Source organism: Trichechus manatus, unplaced genomic scaffold (assembly GCF_000243295.1).
Source record: "Trichechus manatus latirostris isolate Lorelei unplaced genomic scaffold, TriManLat1.0 scaffold00026, whole genome shotgun sequence".
Classification (NCBI taxonomy): domain Eukaryota; kingdom Metazoa; phylum Chordata; class Mammalia; order Sirenia; family Trichechidae; genus Trichechus; species Trichechus manatus.
Window position 1 is genome coordinate 6,097,637 of NW_004443962.1, and position 19,184 is coordinate 6,116,820.

Here is a 19,184-nt window from a genome sequence, read left to right on the forward strand (position 1 = left end):
GGACGTCCACGGCCGGAGGCAAGGGCGGGAGGCGGCGCCGGAGGGGACGGGACCCAGCAGGCCCCTTCCCCCGGGCGACCGGGCGGAAGGAGCCGGGTTGGGGCGGTGTGAGTGGGCGCGGAGGGCAGCACCATCTGGAGGGGCGGATCCGCGCGGCCTCTGGGGGGCAAGCGAGTGCGCTGGGCCGGGCAGGAGGAGCGTGGCGGGGTCAGCCCCGCGCTGCCCGAGCAGCAGCCACAGCGAGTCGGGGTTCTTAGCTGGGGCCCGCAGCAGCTCCGCGGGCTGAAGTTCGGCGTGGAGGAGCAGGGCGGGGTGGGTCCGGCCGTGCAGGAGGAGGGCGGCGTGGGCCTGGGGGTGCAGGAGCGCGGCGGCCGCGGCCACGAGCCCAGCCTGGGGGTGGTGTGGGGGCCGCCCGACGGAGCGGACTGGAGGCGCCCGCCGCAGTGGACGGGCTCCGCGGGCTGGCCTGTGGCGCAGGAGGAGGCGCTGGGGCCCGGCAAGCAGCACCAGGAGAAGGGGGGAGGCAGCCCCGCAGTGCAGGAGCGGGGGGAGGCCCGCGCCGGGGTGCAGGAGCAGGGGGAGGGGAGCCCACGCAGGCTGCTGCAGCAGCAGCCGGAGCAGCTGCCCGAGTTCGGGGACGGCTCCTGGGAGCGCGGGGAGGAGCTCGAAAGTTCCGGGGAACAAGGGGAGCGGTATTGGGAGAGCAGTAGGCACCTCAGCCGGGAGGCGGTGGTCCTCGGAGCGGCCCCTGCGCGTCGGGAGAGACTCGAGCTGGTAGGAAGGGCCCGGCCCGTCGGGCCCAAGGGGCCTGAAGGGGAGGGGCGCCTAGGGGTGCAGGAAGCGAATTGGCTGCCCGGGGTGCAGGAAGGACAGGTGGTTCAAGCTGTCCAGGAAACATACCTGGAGGGGAAGGGGTCCCAGGAAGGAGAGGGGCCCCCCGAGGGGCACAGGACCCTGAGGCGCAGGACCGTAAGGCGCAGGCGGAGGAGGAGGTGGTAACCCCAGGGCGGAGGGAAGCACAGGATGTAGGGGTTGGGGGAGCAGACGAGTGCTGTGAACCGCGGACAGTTGAAAGCTGCCCGACGGCAGGCTGTGGCCTGCAGATCCTCTTCTGCCACCTCCGCCGCCTGGGCATCATCGAAGCCGTGTCTGCAGGGAGGCAGCAGAAGGCGGCAGACAGGTAAGGAAGCCCAGTTGTCTCAGCTGGAGTCTGTGAGTTATTTTGAAGCAGGGGGCTGTGGTTACCAGTGGTCTCCAAACTGCCCTTGTTCTCTCCCGTTTTTCAGCCTGGGGAGGGAGGAAACAGTGCAGTCTTCAGCAGCGAGGCAGGACCTCCCCCACAACAGTGCTGCGTATGGCAGCTGCAGTGATGGGGCATCTCCTTAGCGTCTAGACTGGAGGCGAGACTTCATGGGTGGCTGCCAGGCATGGGCAGAGGGAAGAGACAGGCAACCCAGGGCTGGAGTTGCAGGGGAGGTGGTCGCCCCTCACCTGTCTACCCATCGAGATAGGGGATACGGGGTGCCTCCATCCCATACGTGGGATGGTGCAGTCAGCACAGGCTGCCTCAGGTCTTCAAAACATGTTCCAGAAAAGGAAGCAGCGCGAATTAACAGGACTTGCTCAGAGACCTTATCATGTAACCCTCTTGGCCACGTGAGCTGAGATGTGAGTGTGGCAGCAAGTGATTTGGGCACCAGCCTGACGTGCTCTTGCCACACCTTCTTGTCACGGCTGATTTATGCTGAGGGCCCTGAGCCAAGGATGAATAGTGGGCAGAAGGGTGGAGAGCTGCCGGAGAAGCAGCTCGGACCCCAACCTGAAATATGCGCTCAGGACTGTGGACCTCTGCTGTGGTGGGAGCCCTGACCTCTGCCTTGCCTGTGGAGGTGGACAGATGGGCAGTGATGGCATCACGGCTTCTGCAACACCCAGGGCCAGCTCCTAGCCTAGCCTAGAGGTGGGCTTGGTGGGGGGCTAGATTTGACTTCCTATTGATTTCTTTATGGCCTAGATGCCAGGCCCACTCTTCATTTCTGGCCCAGGAAGGCTTGGTGGGCCAATTTATGGGCCTCAGCCTCCTGGGCTGCTCAAAGCTCCCTGGCACTGTCAGGGTTCCTGCCTCCCTAGCTCTGGGGTGAGGTGTGTGTGTGCAGAGTTGCTCCCTGCCTCAGGGCCCTATCTGGGACCTATCTCTGCCCCAACCCCACCTACAGCTCTGAGTCAGGTGGCCCCTGCACCCTTGTCCCACACCAGACTGAGTAGGGATACTGCTCCCTTGTGGGGGCAGGCCGAGTGGCGGTGGCATCCTCACTAGGTAGCTGCTGGGACTGTACCGGATGAGCCGGTTAGCCTGCTTCTCATGGAAACCTGTCTGTCAGCGTCGCCCCATGCCTGACACGATGCCACCCCAAACACTGGTACACAGGAAGTTCAGCTGCTGTGTTCATGGCTTGGTCCCTGGATATTCTGGGATGGCTAGAGTGGAGAGAATTGTCTGTTCTAAACGTGCACACACAAGCATGCTCCTTCACCCACTTATTTCTTGTTGGCTTTTCTGAGGGCTTTGGCATCTGACAGATCCGGGTTTAGATCTGTGTTTACCACTTATTAGCTGTGTCACCTCTTCAGGCAAGATGATGTCTTTGGGCCTCAGTTGTCTTGTCTGTGAAGTGGAGCAAATTCTCCTACCTATCTCACATGGCTGTTGGAAGGATTAATGCATACAGAGCCCTTGACACTGTACCTGGAGCATGGCAGATGCTGGCTCAGCAGCTCCTTTTATTTCCTTCTCTGGACTTAGGAAACCCTGGTGGCGTAGTGGTTAGGTGCTACGGCTGCTAACCAAAAGGCTGGCAGTTTGAATCCACCGGGCACTCCTTGGAAACTCTGTGGAGCAGTTCTGCTCTGTCCTGTAGGATTGCTATGAGTCAGAATCAACTCGACGGCATTGGGTTTGGTTTGGTTTTGGGGCCTACGCTTAGAGCTAGGGAAGGCTCTTTCTCCTGGTAAGGACCTACCAGGGCTTTTCCTAGTGTCCTGGGTGCATAGAAGTCAGACCCTCTTTCCCAGCCTGGTGCCCACCTTCCCAGCAGCCCTGGCTGGCAAATATTGAGTAGGAGGGGTGAACGCTCCCAGACCTCCTTTGGCCCCTAAACCTAGTTATCCCTGTGCTTACCCTGGAAGGTGTTTTTTTTTTTTTTTTTTGAATAACAGCTTTATTGAGGTATAATTGACATGGTAAACTGAACATACTTAAAGTACACGAATTAATACGTTTTAATATATGTACAGATCTGTGAAACCGTTAATCAGAATGAACATATCTGTCATTCCCAAACCCGCAAATGTTTCCTTGTGCCCGTTGGTAATGCCTCCATCTGCCCCTCCTCTGCCATCCCCAATCCCCCGGGAACAGGCTGATCTGCTTTCTGTCACTGTACATTAGTTTGCATTTCCTAGAATTTTACGTAAATGGAATCAGAGAGTATGTACTCTTTTTTTTTTTTTTTTTTTGTCTGACTGCTTTCACTCAGTGTACTTTGGGATTTTTTCATGTTGATGTATCAACAATTCATTCCTTTTTATTACTGAGATGTATTCCATTGTCTGGATAGATCATAATTTGTTTATCCAGTCACTTGGTAATAGAGTTTTGGGTTATTTCCTGTTTTGGGCTATTACAGATAAAGCTGCTATGAATGATTGTGTAACTCTTTGTGTCGACAGATGCTGTTGTCTCTCTTGGGTAATCCTTAGGACTGGAATGACTGGATCACCCATGGTAGGTGTCCATTTAACGTTCAAGAAACTGTGAGACTGTTTTCCAAAGTGGTTGTACCATTTTACATACCCACCAGCAGTGTCTGAGAGTTCTAGTTCCCCTACATCCTTGTTATCACTTGCGATGGTCAGTCTTTCTAATTTTAGACATTGTAAGAGGTGTGTACTGGTGTCTGCTGTGCGTTTCCCTGCTGACTAATGTTGTGCATCTTTTCATGTGCTTCTTTACATCTGTGTATTTTTGGTGAAGTGTCTGTTCAAATCATTTACCCTTTTTGGGAGTTTTTTTTTTTTTTATATTGAGTTTTGAGAGTTCTTTGTACATTCTGGATACAAGGCTTTTATCAGATATATAATTTGCAAATGTTTCCTTCCAGTCTGTGACTTGCTTTTTCACTCCGCTAACTGTCTTTTGAGGAGCAAAAGTTTTAAATTTTAACGAAGTCCAATTTATTCTTTTTATATATTGTGCTTCTGGTGTCGTGTCTAAGAAATATTTGCTTAACCCAAAGCCCCAGTGGTTTTCTCCTTGAAGCTTCATGGTTGTGGGTTTTACATTTAGGGCTACGATCCATTTTGTGTTGATTTTTGTTGCTGGTGCGAGGTATGAATCAAAGCTTATTTTTTTGGATATGGATATCCATTGGTTCCTCAATCTCTAGATCAATGTGGGGGAAATTGACATTTTTTTTTTAAATTTATTTTTTGTTGTTGTTGAGAATTGGCATCTTAACAATATTGAGTCTTTTGACTCATTAACAAGGTGTATTTATTTAGGTTTTCTTTGTCTCTGCAGTGTTTTGTAGTTTTCAGTGTACAGGTCTTTCACATCTTTTGTCAGGTACATTCTTAATTATTACATATTTTTGATGCTATTATAAATATGCTTGTGGGTTTTTTTTTTGGATGTTATATAGTTTTTAAAATTTTGCTTCCCAATTGTTTGTTGCCAATATATAGAAATGCAACTGTCTTTTGTGTATTGATCTTTAATCCTACACCCTTGCTAAACTGACTTATTAGTTCTGGTAGGTTTTTTGTAGCTTCCGTTGGATTTTCTACATATCATGTCATTTGCTAATAACAATGGCTTTACTGCTTCCTTTCTGGTCTTCATGCCTGTGACTTCTTTTTCTTGCCTCATTGCATTGGGTAGATCTTCTGGTATAATGTCAAACAGAAGAACAGATGCCTTATTCCTGATCTTCAGGGGAAAGCATTCAGTCTTTCGCCACTAAGTATGATGCTAGCTGTAGGTTTTTTATATACGATCTTTATCAGATTGAGGAAATTCCCTTCTCTTCTTACTTTGCTGAGAGTTTTAATCAGCAATGGTCTTTTTGTTAAATGCTTTTTCTGTGAATTACATTGATTGATTTTTCATATGTTAAAGCAACCTTGCATTTCTGGGACAAACTCTACTTTGGTCTTGATATATTATCCTTTTTATGTATTTTTGGATTCTGCTTGCTAAAATTTTGTTAAGAATTTTTACATCTATGTTATGAGGGTAGTTTTCTTATAATGTTTATGAGATTCATAGTGTATGGCTTTAATTTATTACATTCTACCTTCAAGTGATATTAGTATCTAAAAAAAACCAAACCCACTGCCCTCGAGTCAATTCCGACTCATAGTGACCCTATAGGAGGAGGGTTTCAAGGCTGTCAGTCTTTACAGAAGCAGACTGCCACATCTTTCTCCCGTGGAGCAACTGACGGTTTAGAGCTACCAACCTTTCTGTTAGCAGCTGAGTGGTTAACCACTGTGCTACCAGGGTTCCTTGATATTAGTATACCCAAGATCAAACCCACTGCCATCGAGTTGATTCCAACTCATAGCAACCGTATGAGCAGAACTGCCCTGTAGGGTTTCTAAGGGGTGGCTGATGGATTCAAACTGCCAACCTTTTGGTTAGCAGCGGAACTCTTCACCACTGTACCACCAAGCCTCCTAATATTAGTATAAGAACCTAAAAATGGTAACTTCCATTTTTTCCCTCTCTTTATGCTATTATTGTAAAAAATTATACTTCTGCATATATTATAAGCTCTACACTGCATTGGTATTACTTTGGTATAAACAGTTATCTTTTAAAGTGATTTAAGAAAAATGTCTTATATATCTAGCCAAGTAGTTCACATTTTCAGTGCTCTTCACTTTTTTTTTTTGCATGTATCTATATTTATGTATGGTATTTTTTTCTTCTTCCTGAAGGCCTTCTTTAATTTCTTGTAGTGTGGGTCTGCTGGTGGTGAATTCTTTCTGCTTTTGTATGTCTAAAAAGTTTATTTTGCCTTTAGTTTTGAAAGGTATTTTTGCTGGAATAGAATTTTAGGTTGCTAGTTTTCTTTCATTGCTTTCATAACGATGTGCCACCCTTTTCTCATGTCCCTTGTTTCCACAAGAAGTCTGTCATCTTTATTTGTTTCTCTGTACAGAACATGTCTTTTTCCCACCTCTGGCTGCTTTTAAAGATTTTTTCTTTATCACTAATTTGTAATACTTTGATTATGACGTTCCTTGATGTAGTTTTCTTCATGTTTCTTGTGCTCGGGGTCGTTGAGTTTCTTGGATCTGTGGATTTATAGTTTTCATCAAATTTGGAAAAATTTCAGCCATTATTAAATTTTTTTTTGTACCCAACTCTCTCTTCTCTCCCTCTCTCCTCCCCTCCCTGACTTTTCCTCCCTTCCCCTTCCCTCCTTTCCCCTCCAGGACTTCAATTATATATATATTAGGCCACTTGAAGTTGTCCCACAGTTTACAGATGCTTTGTTTATTTATTTTTTTAATTCTCTTTTTTCTTTTTTCCATTTTGGATAGTTTCTATTGCTGTGTCTTCAGGTTTTTCGTCTGCAGTATCTGATTTTAATTCCATCCCTTGTATTTTTTTCATCTCACACATTGTAGTTTTTATTTTAGAAGTTTGATTGGAATCTTTTAAAAAATATATCTTGTCTCTAAACATATAGAAGACAGGTACAATAACTGTTTTCAGTGTCTTTGTTTACTAATTCTAATATCTGTGTCAGTTCTGGGTTGGTTTTGGTTTATCTTCTCATTATGGGTCATAGTTTTCCTGCTTCTTTGCATGCCTGGTAGTTTTTGTTGGAGGCCAGACAGTGTTCGTTTTACCTTATTGATTGCTGAATGTTTTTGTATTCGTACAAATATTCTTAAGCTTTGTTCTGGGACCCGGTTAAGAGGCTTGGAGAAAGTTTGATCCTTTTTTGAATGTTGTTTTTAAGATTTGTTAAGTGGAATTGGAGCAGTGCTCAATCTAGAGGTAATTAGACCTCATTGCAGGGCAGGACCCTTCTGTTTATTCTCCCCAGTGCTTAGTTTTTCCAGTCTGGCTGGTGGTAACAGCCACTTTTCCCAGCCCTGTGTAAGCACTGGGCACTGTTACTTCTGATCCTTTTGAGTGTTTTTTTCCCCCCAGTCTTGGATAGTTTCCTCACATGCTTGTGATGATCAGTACTTAGCTGAATATTCGACGGGGGCCCTTTGCGGACTGAGGGGCTCTCTTCTCTCTGATACTTTCTGCCGTGAACTCTAGCCACCTGAGTCTCCCTGGACTCTCAGCTCCATTGCCTCAACTCAAGGAGTCTGCTGAGTTCCAACTGACCAGGAAATTCAATCACAGGGCTAACTTCCTGTGTCCTGCCTCATGACTGGTATCTTGAAAAACCATTTTGTATGTGCTGTCCATCTGTTTGTTGTTTCAGGCAGGAGGGTATATATGCTCCTTATTATTCAAACTTGGCCATAGATGAAGATTTGATGTTCGTTCTTCCGTTCTCACCCTTCCCATCTTTCAGCACTTCCACTGTAAACAGACTAACAAAGTAGTTGCAACTCATGGTGACCCCATGTGTGTCGTTGAACTGTGTGCCATAGGGTTTTCAATGACTGATTTTTTGAGAGTAGATTGCCAGGCCTTTCTTCCAAGGTACCTATGGGTAGAGTTAAACTGCTAGCAGCCAAATGTGTCAACTGTTTGCACCACCCAGGAACTTCACTTCCACTGTACATGTATCTTATTTTTTCTTTAGTCTCTTACCCATGTTTACATGAACATTGTTACAGTGAGTTTAACTGTGTTGGCTTTTCCTGCACAACTGTTTCCCCTGGAGTTGCTTTTTTTGTTTGTTTGTTTGCTTAGTTTTCTGTGTGCCTTTTAATAAATTAGTCAAACTCTCCAGTAGCTGTGTAAATTTCTCAAGACGCCATTTCTGTTGGGTATTCTATCAACGTTCATCCTTCTGCCCTGCAGCAGCCTGGACTGGTTGCTCTCTACCACTGAGGCGTAGCTGCCCTCCTAGGATCTCCCTTCAGCTTCCTGGGGATTTCCTTCACTGCCCTTCTCTGTTGGGTCTCTCGGTCCCTGTGTCCCATATCTTCCCCTTTGTTGGCTTACTCTTGTAAAAAGTTTGAGAAGCACTGGTCTGTACCTTGTTCATTCATTCAGCAAACATTTATGAGCACCTGCTGTAGGCCAGGCTCTACACTGGGTGGGGTAGGGGGAGGTCTGTCGAATTTTTTGTGTTTGTAATTTTTTTTTGTTTCCTCTGTGTGTGTGTGTGTGTGTGTGTGTGTGTGTGTGTGTGTGTGTGTATGTGTGTGTTTTAATATCCAGTTGTTATTTTGTGAATACAACATCTTATCTCTCTGAGGATATCAATGAACGTTTTCTGTCTGCAGCTTTCCTCTCCTGCATAGTCTTTTTCTCTAGGTTGCTTTTTCCTGCGTGTTTTGCATGCTGTCCTCCATGTGAGAGGCTTTCCTTGGTGTCTGGTAATTCTTTGTCTGCTTGTGATGGAGGGTGGGAGACTTACAATGCCGGGTGGCCCTGTCGACTGTGCGCTTCTCTGTATGGTGACCTGGATGGGCCGTTTGTTGGGAACCCCTAGTGTTGGCATCCTTACATCTTTCTTGGCCTGGTCAGAGTGTGCAGAAAAGACACCTCCCCTGCTACCATGTGCCAGGAGGTGGAGGTCTGGCTAGGTGGAGAAGGGGCCTGGGGTCCTGACATCTACCGTGCATGCTTTCCCTGTTGGATACAGCACCCTGTCCTCAACCAAGCCTGTTGTACCACTGAGAGGAGAGCTTCAGCTTACCCTTTCTAGGGAGAGAAACCCTGGCTCGCGGCGGGGGGCCGGAGGGGGTCACCCAGTGGCTTGGTGTTACAGGGGAGGGGATCTAGGGGTGTTATTGCTTCTTAAACGGCTTTTAAATAATCCTCTGTATTTTAGATTTTTCCTTCTGTCACCTTTTCTTCCAGAGGCTTCTGTGGCTGCCAGTTCCTCAGCCTTTGAAGGATTCTGGGGGGTAAATAGTGCTGCTCAGCGTGGGATTTGTGACTGTCTCCGGTCTGCTCTCGGCTGTCACTGGCCCATCCGCTTTCCAGCTTTCAGAGTTTAGTTGTGGTTGTTTGCTCTGCCGTTCTCCCCATCCTGGGAATTTATGCCATTCAGAAAAGACTCTGTTTTTGTTGTAGTTTTGGTAGGGTTTCGGGAAGGGGTGAAGTTATATGCATGTGTGCAATCTACCATCTTTCCCTCGAACCTCCATCCCCTCTTTAAACTCGTCACGGAATCCAGGAATTCATTCAGTATCCAGGATACATTTAGCAAGCCTAGAACACATAGGGTAAGACTCCAGCTCTGCCCGCCATAGGCCCACATCCTTGAGCCAAGCAGTTCAGTGTACAGTAATATAGGGACTGAATCATGGTTTCACCTCTTACTTTCTGGGAGCCTCAGTTTTCTCATCTGTAAAATGGGGACTAATCAAGGATAGTAAAGGGATTTTTTAATCAGTCAGCGAAGATAAGGCTTTAGTAAAGATCCTGTAGAAAGTGTCTCCTTGAGGACCGCACCGTGGCTTCTGCTCCTTCATATTCCCCAGAATTCCTAACTCAGGGTGAGCATATAGTAGGGATGTGGTGAGTGACTGAAGAGAGGGGTGGGGCGAAAGGTTTGGCCTGGTCCCTCCCTTCAATAGCTGCACCCCCTGGGAGCCCTGGACCAGCATGAGAACACCTGTCGGCCTGTCCCTGTGTGCCGGGTCTCCTCTTGAGGCAAGGTCTCCTCTCTGGGCCCCTGACCTTCACCAGTCCCTGACCTTGACAGGGCTGCCCTCCTTGTTGATCTTCCCAGCTACTGGAGACCCATTCCCTGTGACAGCTTCTTAAGTGCCTGGGATCAGACAAGCCCCTTCCCTTTCAGGATCTGTTTCTTCATCTAAAGTTGGTGGGCAGGATACTGTGGGGTGTAAGGTGTACACCTTGAAGTCCCTGACATTTCTCTCACCCCCAGATTCGGGCCCTTCCCGTCCTTGGCCCTCCAGCCTGCCCTGGGATGAGTGTCCCCAGCTCCTGGGGTTCTGATGTGGGTGTGGGTCCACAGGACATGAGCAGCGCCCTGTGCAGAGTGAATGCTCGGTGGTCCTGAGCTCCCGCTTCTCAACGCTCTCCCGTTCCCCACCCCACCTCCAGGCCCAACAATAGGCCCCTTCAGCCCTGGGCTCTTGCTGAGGGGTGGGGTGAGGCCTGAGCTGGCAGGCAGGGTGACCAGCTGGGCGCCTCTGCCCAGCCCTGGAAGAGCTCTAGGAGTGGCCAGGGTCTGGGCTACCGCTGGCGTTTCTTCCCGGGAGTCTCTCTGGGCCCTGGTGCTGTGAGGATGCAGTCCCGGGCATCACAGCCCTGGCACCCAGGCATGCGTCATGTGTGTGCATGCCGAGAGCCGGCGTCACACGCAAGTGTGGTTGTGTGTGGGAGAGGGATGCTCCAGGAATGCTAGGGCTCTGTGTCCTGTCTCTGGGTGTCGGGGTTCGCACTCGAGGCTTTAGCTGGTGGAGCATGGATCACCTTCACAATACTTTCAAGACCAACTTGGCACAGATGGGGAGGAGTGAGTGCATGCCGGGCTGTGTTGTGCTGGTTAGCCAGATCCTTTTCTTTCCTCTCTAAGTTACCCCTCCCTCCTTCTCATTTGGGGGTTGAAGAAGGTGAGGATAGGGAGGATCCCTGTGGGTGAGCGGTCTCTCTCTCATCTGGTGGTCCGCCCAGCTTCTGTACGCTCCCTTACCACAGTGTCATGGCTCCCTGCCCCCCCCCCCCAGCAAGTCTGGGGTGCCTGACAAATCCAGACCTTTCTCTCAACCCCTGCAGCAACCTGTACCCCAACTCTCCCTCCACAGAGTCTGATGGGAAGGCAGTCTTCCTAGAGAAGGCTGATTCAGGGCTTGCCCTCTGCATAAAGGACTGGCTGAGTTGTCACTGGGTCTGGGAGGGCTTTATGGGAACAAAGTAGCTTAGTGGGTCGGGGCAGGAGCGGCTGTAATGAGATTAACAGCCCTGGTTCGCATGAAGGTGCTGGCTTTTCTAGATGAGAAGTGATGGGGAGGGGCAGGGACAGGGGCAGGGCCAGCACTGGGGGAGGCAACCAGGTTTGTTTCCACTGGGGGAGTGAGGTGACAGCAACGCACAGGAAAAGTGCAGGCCTCCCTTTCTCCAGTGTCTGTCACAAAGGCGCGAAGTCCTTTACAGCAGACTTTCCTGACCAGGTTCCTTGCCTTCAGGGTGGCAGATGTAAACAAATGGTTACTATACAATGTACAAGCCACAGTAGAGGTGTGTGCAGAGGGCTCCTATAGTAGAATTGTGTGTTAATATCAAGTGTTAGAGGATTACAACATGATGGATAATTAAAAAGACATTTTTTGTTCTTTTGGCTGTTTCCCACATGTACTATTAGGTGTTTATATTACTCTAATCATTACTTTCCAAATGCAGAAATTATTGAACAGTATATTAATATTACACGCAAGTTAAAATTTTGCGGAAGATCAGTCAAAAGCATCTGCAGCAGTACATCAACAGGGAACTGCCAGAAATTCAAGCCGAATTCAGAAGAGGATGTGGAACCAGGGACATCATTACTGATGTCAGATGGATCCTGGCTGAAAGCAGAGAGTACCAGAAAGATGTTCATCTGTGTTTCATTGACTATGCGAAGGCATTTGACTGTGTGGATCATAACAAATTATTGATAACATTGTGAAGAATGGGAATTCCAGTACACTTAATTGTGCTCATGACGAACCTGTACATAGATCAAGAGGCAGTTGTTCGAACAGAACAAGGGGATGCTGGGTGGTTTAAAGTCAGAAAGGCGTGCGTAAGGGTTGTATCCTTTCACCATACTTATTCAGTCTGTATGCTGAGCAAATAATCCGAGAAGTTGGCCTGTATGAAGGAGAATGGGGTGTGAGGATTGGAGGAAGACTCATTAACAACCTGCAATATGCAGATGACACCACCTTGCTTGCTGAAAGTGAAGAGGTCTTGAAGCACTTACTGATGAAGATCAAAGACTATAGCCTTCAGTATGGATTACACCTCAACATAAAGAAAACAAAAGTTCTTACAACTGGACCAATAAGCAACATCATGATAAACAAAGAAAAGATTGAAGTTGTCAAGGATTTCCTTTTGTTTCGATCCACGATCAACACCCATGGAAGCAGCAGTCAGGAAATCAAATGGTATGTTGCATTGGGCAAATCTGCTGCAAAAGACCTCTTTAAAGTGTTAAAAAAGCAAAGATGTCACCTTGAAGACTAAGGTGCACCTGACCCAAGCCATAGTGTTTTCAGTCGCCTCATATGCATGCAAAAGCTGGACCATGAATAGGGAAGACCAAAGAAGAACTCTAGCCTTTGAATTGTGTTGGCAAAGAATATTGAATATACCACGGACTACCAAAAGAATGTACAAATCTGTCTTGGAAGAAGTACAGCCAGAATGTGCCTTAGAAGCAAGGATGGTGAGACTACATCTCATATACTTTGGACATGTCATCAGGAGGGCTCAGTCCCGGGAGAAGGACATCATGCTTGGTAAAGTAGAGGGTCAGCGAAAAAGAGGAGGACCTTTTTCGAGATGGATTGACACAGTGGCTGCAACAATGGGCTCAAGCACAACAACGATTGTGAGGATGGTGCAGGACCGGGCAGTGTTTCGTTCTGTTGTACATAGGGTCACTATGAGTCGGAAGCGACTCGATGGCGCCTAACAACAACAACAGTTATTAACAAAACAGCATGGAAGCATGGCAGAAAGAACCACTTAGGTGTAGGAAATTGGTGATTTACAGAAGAGATGACATTTGATTTGGGTCTTGAGGAGTGTATAGGAGTTCATCATATAGACAGAGATGAGGAGTGCCACAGAGAACATCTCAGAGACGTTAAAATTAAAGAACAGGGTGTGTTTGTTTTTAGGTACTGTCAGTTGATTTCAACTCATGGTGACCTCATGTGACAGAGTAGAATTGCCCCATGGGGTTTTCTTGGCTGTAATCTTTACGGAAGCAGATTGCCACATCTGACTCCCGCAGAGCCTCTGAGTGGGTTCTAACCACCAACCTTTCAGTTAGCAGCCAAGTGCTTAACCATTTGCGCCACCGGGCTCCTTAGGGTGTGTCTAGGAGAGGACAAGTTTTTTTTTTTTTTTTTTTAAATTAGTGTACTTTAGATGAAGGCTTACAGAACAGTTTCTCATGAAACAGTAGTACACATATTGTTTTATGACATTGGTTTAACAACCCCACAACATGTCAACACTCTCCCTTCTCGACCTTGGGTTCCCTATTACCAGCTTTCCTGTCGCCTCCTGCCTTCTAGTCCTTGCCCGTGGGCTGGTGTGCCCCTTTAGTCTCGTTTTGTCCTATGGGCTTGTCTCATCTTTGGCTAAAACAGTGAACCTCAGGAGTGACTTCATTACTGAGCTAAAAGGGTGTCTGGGGGCCATACTCTTAGGGTTTCTCCAGTCTCTGTCAGGCCAGTAATTCTGGTCTTTTTTTGAGTTAGAGTTTGGTTCTACATTTTTCTCCAGCTCTATCCAGGACTGTCTATTGTGATCCCTGTCAGAGCAGTCAGTGGTGGTAGCCAGGCACTGTCCAGTTGTACTGGACTCAGTCTGGTGGAGGCTGTGGTAGTTGTGGTCTGTTAGTCCTGTGGACTAATCTTTCCCTTGTGTCTTAGTTTTCTTTATTTTCCATTGCTCTTAAAGGAGTGAGACCAGTGGAATATCTTAGATGGCTGCTCACAAGCTTTTAAGACCCCGGATGCTACTCACCAAAGTAGAATGTAGAACATTTTCTTTATAAACTATGTTATACCAGTTGAGCTAGGTGTTCTCCAAGACCATGGTCCCCACAGCCCTCAAGCCCAGTAGTTCGGTCCCTCAGGGGGAAGGACGAGTATTTGACTCGGTTGGAACATAGAGACATTTGCAGAGAATGGTAAGAGATCCAAAAACCCATTGCTGTTGAGTCAGTTCCGACACACAGTGACCCTGTAGAACAGAGTGGAACTGCCCCATAGGGTTTCCGAGGCTATAAATCTTTACAGAAGCAGCCTGCCCATCTTTCTCCCACAGAGCAGCACATGGGTTCAAACCGCTGACCTTTTGGTTAGCAGCCAAGTGTTTAACCGCTGCGCCACCAGGGCTCCGTATGGTAAGAGATAGAGGTAGGAAAATAGGCAGGGAGTGGATCCTGAAGGACTTTGTGTGCCAACAGGGGGTTACAGAGGATGTAAGCTGGGGCGGGACTTAAGGTCTGTGTTCAGATGACAGTAATAACTATAGGCATCTGTGTACCAGGTGCTGTGCTAAGTGTGTTGTTCACTCCCTGATTGATTTTTCACAACAGCCCGATGAAGGAGGTACTATTTATCTCCATTTTACAGATGTGGAAACTGAGGCTTAGATGTTAAGTCATTCGCCCCATAGGTTGTCCAACTAGAAAGTGATGAAGCCAGGCTTTCATTCCAGGTCGGCCTGACTCCTAAACCCGATGGTATTGATGGGAGGAATAATTATGAGGCAGAAGCAACATGATTTCCTGGCCTGCCCAGGCGGGGGAGGTAGAGGAAGGAGGAACAGTCATCTTTGAGGGACCAGGGGTGAGCTTTCTATCCTGGATGCCTAGTTAGCCTGTGATGTTTTCACCCAGGGTACAGGAACACAGATTCGTAAGTTGCAAGGGGGTGATGATGAGCTAGGTTTGGGCATGCCAAGTTTTGGGTACCTGTGGAGCTGCCTGTGAATGTCTGGCAGTGTGGGTCTAGAGCCACAGGAGCTCAGGAATGGACATGGAGCAGTCAGCACATGGTGGTTACTGGAGCCCTGGCAGGAGAACACCTCACCTCCAGGGAGCAGAGCATCTACAGAGCAGGGAAGGAGGGCCTTCAAGTCTTAGGAAATACCAGCGGTTAAGGAGAAGGTGAAGAGGCTACAGGGCGTGGCTTGGGGCCTGTGGGCCCAGTACTGCTAGCAGACACTGCCTCAGCCTTGCCTGCCCTCAGGAGCTCACTGCCTTGCTCACCTGGGAGGAAGTGGGCCTCTTGTGTCCTGGAGCTAGAGAGGGTGTGAATAGCATAGTGTGTGTCTGAATCACCTCCTTCTCTTCCTGGCCCTTAGCCAGCCTCCTCCTCATACCCATGTGATGTCAGACCCGGCCTGACCTGGAGGTGCTGGGTGGCCCTGTGCAATCTGCAGTTCCCTCTGGGATGTGGTCCCAGGGGGACCTATCTGGTTTTAGTCCAGAAGCGTGGGTCATGTGCACAGAGGGGTGAGTTGAGGCTGATGGGGATTGGTGGGGCTGGCGTGTGGAGGCAAGATAATCCTCTGATAAACTGTAAGCCCCCTTCTCCTCCCACAGTTTGTTATTTTTCCTCCAGGGCTTGGAGAAAAGGAAGGTAAAGGTAGGAAAGGGCCAGCTTGGAGTTGGGGTTGGCATATATTCCCAAGAATACTGTAGGTTGTTTTGGAAAAATCTTCTTGGCCAGAAATTGCATGTCAGGTCTGCTCTGCAGTGTGGATTTGTCACTTCACTGACGGTGTTGGAGAGGCAGGGCAGAGGGGCTGGGCAGTGGAGGTCGGGTGGGAACCAGCCGCTCTCCACTCCCTCTAGTTAAGTGGTGTGGAGAGAGAAGAGGGCAAGCTATAGACAGGGGTGTCAATGTGGGGCAGATCCCCCAGATCCTCAAGGTAGTTTGGATCTGCGGGATGTCTCATAGCAGGATGATATTGGAAGGCAGGAGGCTTATGGGGGAGGAGGCAGGGAGGAAAATGGTTTGGATCGGGCCCTTCATCCAACCGGGGAAGAAGGGATGGACCAGGCTTTTTCAGCTTTGCCTTCTCACAGCCTCCCGACTTTGGGTTCCAGCAGCTGCTCCCAAAACTAATAGCTGCGGTAAGATGCAGAGGAACTTCTGCCTAGGATAGAACAGGCATCCGGGACCTGCTGCTTGCCAGGGTCGTTCCCCCTCCCCAGCATGCTCGGAGTTAGGGAAGGGGCTGTGTGAGCATGGCGAGCCTTCTGGGAACTTCCCCAGTACTCTCCTGTGATCTCTTGCCCCAACCTGGAGGCTGAGTAGGGGTAGCAGTGTTTTCCTTGCCCTGGTCCGAGAATGGGCCAGGGTGCCTGAACTCAGCCCGAAATAACCTGGCGCTAAGGAGTCACTGGATACTTCAGATGCCACAGATGCCAGGGATATGAAAGGGTGTACGTGTGACGACCTGGAGTGTGGTGCTTAGAGCCCCCGGGGCCGGAGGGGAGGAGGAGCCTCCCTGCAATGGGAATTCCTCCGCTGGCCATAGCCTCACCCCAGTGCAGGGTGGGGGAGCGCGTGGAGGTGACGCCAGCTCTGCGTCCAACTGGGAGTCGCTCCTCTGAGGCCAGAGGGCAGCCCCAGTACCCTGGCCCTGCTCGAGCTTCCAGTGCAAAGCCAGTGCTGTATGGGGGTGGGGGTGGGGAGGGTAGGCAGGGAGACGTCAAGGTCGGGCTGCAATGAGGCGCTGGGTGCTGTTTCCCTGCCGGTGCGGGTGCGGGGAGGCGTGGCTTGCCCAGCTAGGCGCCGCGCGGAGTGGGCTGGGGTGGGGGCGGGCTCGCCTGGCAGGAGGCGCGGGAGCCCGAGCCCGGCAGGTGGGCGCATTTTGGGGGACTAAGTGGAAGCAGGGGGCAGGTGGAGGGGTAGTCTTCAGGGCTAGGAATGTCTTTAAGGAGGGATCTCGGGCCAAGTCAGGATAGAGATTTCTGTGGACTTCTTGGATGGACCCCGTTATCTTGGAATATGGGGAGGGGGTTTTGAATCCCCAAGGACCTGATTGGCGGCTCTGGAGCTTTGGGTTCCTAGAGGCCGCTGAAGCGCTGAGGGGGCTGTGGCTCTGTTGGCAGCGGAGGGGGAGCCCCCAGCACTTGATTCCCTGGGGGTCAGCCCGCAGCTAGCACGGGCAGGGTGGGGGTAGCCGCGCACCGGAGAGGCCTGAGGCTCATTGGAATGGAGGCTGGGAGCGGGGATGGCCGCAGGCTCGGCAGGAGAGACCTATCAGCAGGCAGAGGCCAGCGGGTGATGGAATGTGAGGCTGGAAGGTGAGGAGAGGGTGGGAGAGACGCACGGCCGAGGCGTTTTATCAGCCCCTGTCCTCCTCCTGCAGAGGATGCTGAGGTCCAGCCCCTCAGGACGCAGGGCAGTGACGCTGCCGGTACCGCTGGAGGGGCGGGGGCTGAGCCGGGCTCTGCTCCGCTCCCTGGTCCACACCGGCAGCTGGGCTCCATGGGGGAAGGATCTGCTTACCAGCGTCTGGCTGGGGCTGAGGAGGGCCAGCAGGTAATGGGGGAGGGCTGGAGGATAGCCAGGTACCCTGGCTGTAGTCCCCATCATCTGTTGGAGTGAGGGCCCAGCCCTGCTCTGTGCAGCCTCTCAGGAGTTAGGGGTGCCTATGCGCCTGGGCCCAGGGACAGATCCTGAGAAGCTGGGTAGAGTAGTGTATTTGGGGGGAGGGGTGCGGGGGGTGATGCTAGTGGTCATAAGCCGAAGCTGACTTCTGCCTTAGTGTCCCTGGGTCCCCAGGGAACCAGATAAGCTGCCTCATGCCCCTTGGGAGCCCCGGAGACAGTGTCAGGATTTAGTCTAGAGTCTTTTTTTGGGCACTGAGTCCCTGTGCCCTGGACATTCCCTTCTACTGGAGTTTCAAATATGCATATCAAACTAAATGCCCCTGTTTGCTTTGGAAAATGTATGATCACGGTATTTATGGGGCTGCTTCCCCACCCCCTGGAGATCAAGCAGTTTCTCTCCTGACCAGCAGAGGGCAGTGGCTGACAGGGAAAAGGGAGAATTGAGACAGCAAGGTGGGACTGTGCTACTGAGCTGGGAGTAGGGTCCAGGAGCTGGGCCTGAGCTCTTACTAACCCCCCCCCCCGCCCCCATGCGTTCCTCCCCACAGCTTCCCATGACTCGATTATGAGCAAGCGGCTAAGGCTCATTCTCATGGGACATCCAAAGGAAGGGTCAGGCGTGGGATTCTGTTGGATTTCGGGCACATCTTTCTGGGGGTTGCTAGAGTTCCTAATCTGGCCATTCTGACCTGGCAGCCCCTGTCTTGCAATGCAGTAACCCTGCTTAAGTTGTCCTCCTGAAGCCTGGTCCCTGGGCCTCTTTCAGGGTGGTGCCTGGTTAGGGGGTAGGTTACAGGTGCTGTGGGCATGGTCTGACAGGGTTTGGGGCAAAGTCCGCTCTCGTGTGACCTCAGCCTGACCTTGGCTTGCCCATTAGCTCCTACCCCAGCCCCCATACTGATGATTCACGCACACTGAGAGGGGGCTGCACCTGGCTGGCTCCACAGCTTTGGGTGGTGGATGACAGGGAGATTGCTGCGGGTGTTACCCCCACCCCAGGGTCAAGGCAGGAAATAGCCGTCCCCTCAGTCAGCACCAGAGAGGTCAAGCACTGAGAGAGAGGCTCTGGAAAGAGCCCAGGATGCCGACTCCCCAAACCTCTCTCGCCCCAGCTGCCTACCCTGCCAGCCAGCTGCGGCCTCCTGAGCTGGTGGCCAGCTGGACAGGGACAAGAGAGCAGTGTGCAAGAAACAGGGGCTCCCCAGGCATGGTGGGGGGCAGGGGGCTGGGGAGCTGAGAGGACTTCCTGCAGCTGTCAGGTGTGTCTGGGGGCCGAAGCTAGGGGGATGTAAGAGCAGCTGGCGCTCTTTGAGGAGGGGCAGAGGGATCATTTGTCAGCTTTAGGAACGTGGGGGGCCCTCCGGGGCTTGATGGAGTGTCTCTAGTCCCCTTAAGCTCTGATTGTTGACTGTGTGGGGGTGATAAAAAAGAGACCTTCTCCAGCCTGGGATCCTGTACAGCTCTGGGGTGGGGGCATCTCAGCAGGGGTTTAGGGGCATATTTGTTTGTTTTGAGGGGGTTTTGGATTTTGGCCAGCTGGTCTGGGGAGGCACTACACCCTACACCGAGTGTTGTGGGCAGCAGACAAGGCAACCCCAAGGGAGGGGGTGGAGATCCCTCAGCCCCCCCCACTTCTTGGCTGGA

General features: G+C 50.5%; 1 protein-coding gene across 6 annotated transcripts in view; it reads left to right on the forward strand.

The window, feature by feature from the left end:
* Positions 1-323: 323 nt before the first annotated feature.
* Positions 324-19,184, forward strand: part of TNK2 (tyrosine kinase non receptor 2) — a 45,846-nt gene continuing 26,985 nt past the window's right edge. For 2 of the 6 annotated variants that reach the window (XM_023728769.1, XM_012554764.2), the window contains exon 1: positions 3,518-3,784. In XM_023728769.1, coding sequence (XP_023584537.1) covers positions 3,596-3,784 — 189 coding nt within the window. In that variant the 5' untranslated portion in view covers positions 3,518-3,595. Of the gene's footprint in view, positions 1,181-1,831; positions 1,961-3,517; positions 3,785-19,184 lie in introns of those variants that run through there. The other 4 variants (XM_023728771.1, XM_023728772.1, XM_023728773.1 and 1 more) reach the window with 4 other exon arrangements.